General features: G+C 37.6%; 1 protein-coding gene across 2 annotated transcripts in view; it reads left to right on the plus strand.

The window, feature by feature from the left end:
* LOC107739364 (phosphatidylinositol N-acetylglucosaminyltransferase subunit H-like) overlaps window positions 1–1,559 on the plus strand; it is a 1,935-nt gene extending 376 nt beyond the window's left edge. The window contains exons 2-6 of one of the 2 annotated variants that reach the window (XM_016551461.1): window positions 230–584; window positions 679–888; window positions 985–1,068; window positions 1,165–1,252; window positions 1,353–1,559. In XM_016551461.1, the coding sequence (XP_016406947.1) occupies window positions 408–584; window positions 679–888; window positions 985–1,068; window positions 1,165–1,239 (546 nt within the window). In that variant the 5' untranslated portion in view covers window positions 230–407 and the 3' untranslated portion in view covers window positions 1,240–1,252; window positions 1,353–1,559. The remainder of the gene's footprint in view (window positions 1–229; window positions 585–678; window positions 889–984; window positions 1,069–1,164; window positions 1,253–1,352) is intronic. The other variant, XM_016551460.1, reaches the window with a different exon arrangement.
* The last annotated feature ends 1,359 nt before the right edge of the window (window positions 1,560–2,918 follow it).

Below are 2,918 nucleotides of genomic sequence, written 5' to 3' on the forward strand. Positions count from 1 at the left end.
TTTTTTTTATTGGTCTTATGGAGTATTCTAATTTGTTGAGATAGTGAGTTGGTGGGTTTTTGTTAAATGTGAGCCAAAATCATCACAATTGAAAGAACCAAAGACTTAAACTACTTCAGTCTGTGTGCATTGAATTTATTTAATACACGAGTTTCACAATTTGAGTTGAATTACTGAAATAAATGAACTTTTCCACGACATTCTAATTTATTGAGATGCACCTGTAGAGCGAATTCTTACATTTTCCTCACCCCAGTCCAGTAGGTGGCGGAAAAACACGTTTCTATTAATGTTCCAACGCCATACCCCATACGAAGAAGATTCCGCTGTTTGTTGTCAAGTGACCGTCAAAGCAAAGCTATTTAATCCTAAATCCTTATTCATATAATGTTCTGACGGTGATCAACATGGCCGAGGAAGAGTTCACAGACATAAATGGCAACTCGATTTCTTTAGACTGCCAAACTCACTCTGCTTTCTGCAGAGAGTTCACAGTCACCTCGCCGAAACTGTCCTTGCGCAAGGTGATGGTCTACACCTGCTTCGTTTGGTTATTTGCTTATGCTGTATTTTTCTTCACCGAGGTAAGAACATTTTATACTGCAAGAATATGAACTTGTAAGCTTTCTAATACTAAAATGAGATTATTCTTCTAATAATTACTTATTTAATGTCTAGAACACGGCTGTCCTGTCGAGTGCCATTATCCTCACTTTGGCTGGGATGATGATTCATATTCACTTCGTGAAGGTGGACCATGAGACCCTTCTCATAATCGGTTCCCTCGGTGTCCAGCTGTCTTCATCTTATGCATCTGGGCGAGAAAGCACGATCTTCATTGAGATGAGCAAGATGAAAGACATTGTCATCAACGAGGCTGTTTATATGGTAAACATGCCGTTTTCTCAAGTGACTCTTGTGTCTGATGGACATTTTGATTTAGAAACGGTCCAAAATAATCACCTTTGTGTGTTTCCACCTCAGCACAGCATTATATACTATCTGTGCATTCTGATCAAGGACCCAGCAGATCCCGAGACAGTGGCCAGTGTTGTCCCTCTTTTCCAGGTAAGAAGCAGCTGCTGTTGTTCTATTGCAAAAGCAAAATGATAAGAATCTTTGGCATGTCAGTCTGTAAATTAACATTTTGCATTCTTCCGCCAGAGTTCAAAGCCTCGGCTGAATTGTTTGGTTCAAGTGTACAGGAGCTGTCAAGAGATTCTAGCACAGACCAGATGACACACAGGTAATGGTTCGTGTTATGCTTCATATACTATACATCTTTTACATAAATGACATATTTCTGTCTGTGTCTATAAATGTTTTATGGCTCTATCTCTTTTACTTTACAGAGTCTTTCTTTGAAACAGGATAAAGATAGAGAAAAAAAAAACTCCAGAATGAACCATAAGTGTACTGTTGGTCATTTTTGTATTATCTACACTACATTTTTCTGTTGCATGTAGTGGTTGCCACAAACTTGCTGGCTACAGTACACCTTATTTAAAAACATTATTTTATGATCAGACATTTCATATTTGTTAGTGCTTTTATTATTTTTCATATACTCATGATTTTGATATTTAAACTTTTTGTAGTAAATGTTTTAAATGTTTCCTATATTAAAGGCAGAGTAAGTGATTTTTCAAAAACACTTTAGAAAACTGATTCGGGCCGAATTGCAAAACAAACTTGTAGCCAATCAGCAATAAGGGGCGTGTCTACTCGTGATGTGGAGGAGAGCGCGTTCAGTGCATGGGACGGACATTAGCCGAGCCGAGCGACAGAAAGATAGAGATGGCGGATAAAAAACAAAAGAGGAAAACGTCTGCGGAACAATAAGGCAAGAAGTAGGACCCGTGTAAATATCGGATCAGCTTTCCAGCGCTGGAGAGAACTCAAGGAGCGGAGGCCTGCGATCGGACGCCGAGGTTGCTTTGTTTCTTCTCAATAGGTGAGTAACACCGTGTCTACAACAACTAAAGTCTGCCTACACTGGACGCGAGAAAGAGGTCAAACGACCGTTGAAAACCATTTGAAATTTGTGTCAGCACGTCATAAATAGAACCCCGCAGCAGTTTTCTGTCGGGGATTTGTTGCACCGCGCCGCTCACGTCCGTAGACACGGTGTAACATTAGTTTTGCTTTGTTTCACAGAACTAATCGTTGCCTGGGTTGCGTACGTATATGTGGGGCGGAGCTATCAAAATAGGGGCAAGACCCTTTTGGGGTAGAGGCGTGTTTGTTTTGGTGATTTCAAATATAAACATTGGCTACCAGAAATCACTTACTCTGCCTCTAACATTCACTTAAGACTAGGGCTGTGCGATTAATCGAAATCGAATCGAATTCGCGATTTGAGATGTTGCGAGCGTATGTATATGTGGGGCGGAGCTATCAAAATAGGGGCAAGACCCTTTTGGGGTAGGGGTGTGTTTGTTTTGGTGATTTCAAATATCAACATTGGCTACCAGAAATCACTTACTCTGCCTTTAATATTGCAATGAATATAGCTGATGGTTTTTCCTTCTGATTCTGACCTTAATTAGCCACTAGGGGGACATGTGTGCCAATTTTTGATATCTGGAACAAAATCAGTTTATTATTAATGATTTTAGTGATCTCCTATTTTAATGTTTTAACCATATGACATTTTAATTAGTCATTTTGTTAGTAATTTATCATTTTTTTCCTATTAAAAATGAAAAATAAAGCTGTTTTACTTAAAAAATACAATACAGCGATTTTTTTTTTTTTTTTTTTTTTTTTTTTGTGGAACAAAATTTATTATTAATGATTTTAGTGATCTCCTATTTTAATGTTTTAACCATATGACATTTTAATTAGTCATTTTGTTAGTAATTTATCATTTTTTTCCTATTAAAAATGAAAAATAAAGCTGTTTTACTTAAAAAAAA

The sequence above is a fragment of the Sinocyclocheilus rhinocerous genome, unplaced genomic scaffold, assembly GCF_001515625.1.
Source record: "Sinocyclocheilus rhinocerous isolate Xijiao unplaced genomic scaffold, SAMN03320098_v1.1 scaffold4997, whole genome shotgun sequence".
Lineage (NCBI taxonomy): Eukaryota > Metazoa > Chordata > Actinopteri > Cypriniformes > Cyprinidae > Sinocyclocheilus > Sinocyclocheilus rhinocerous.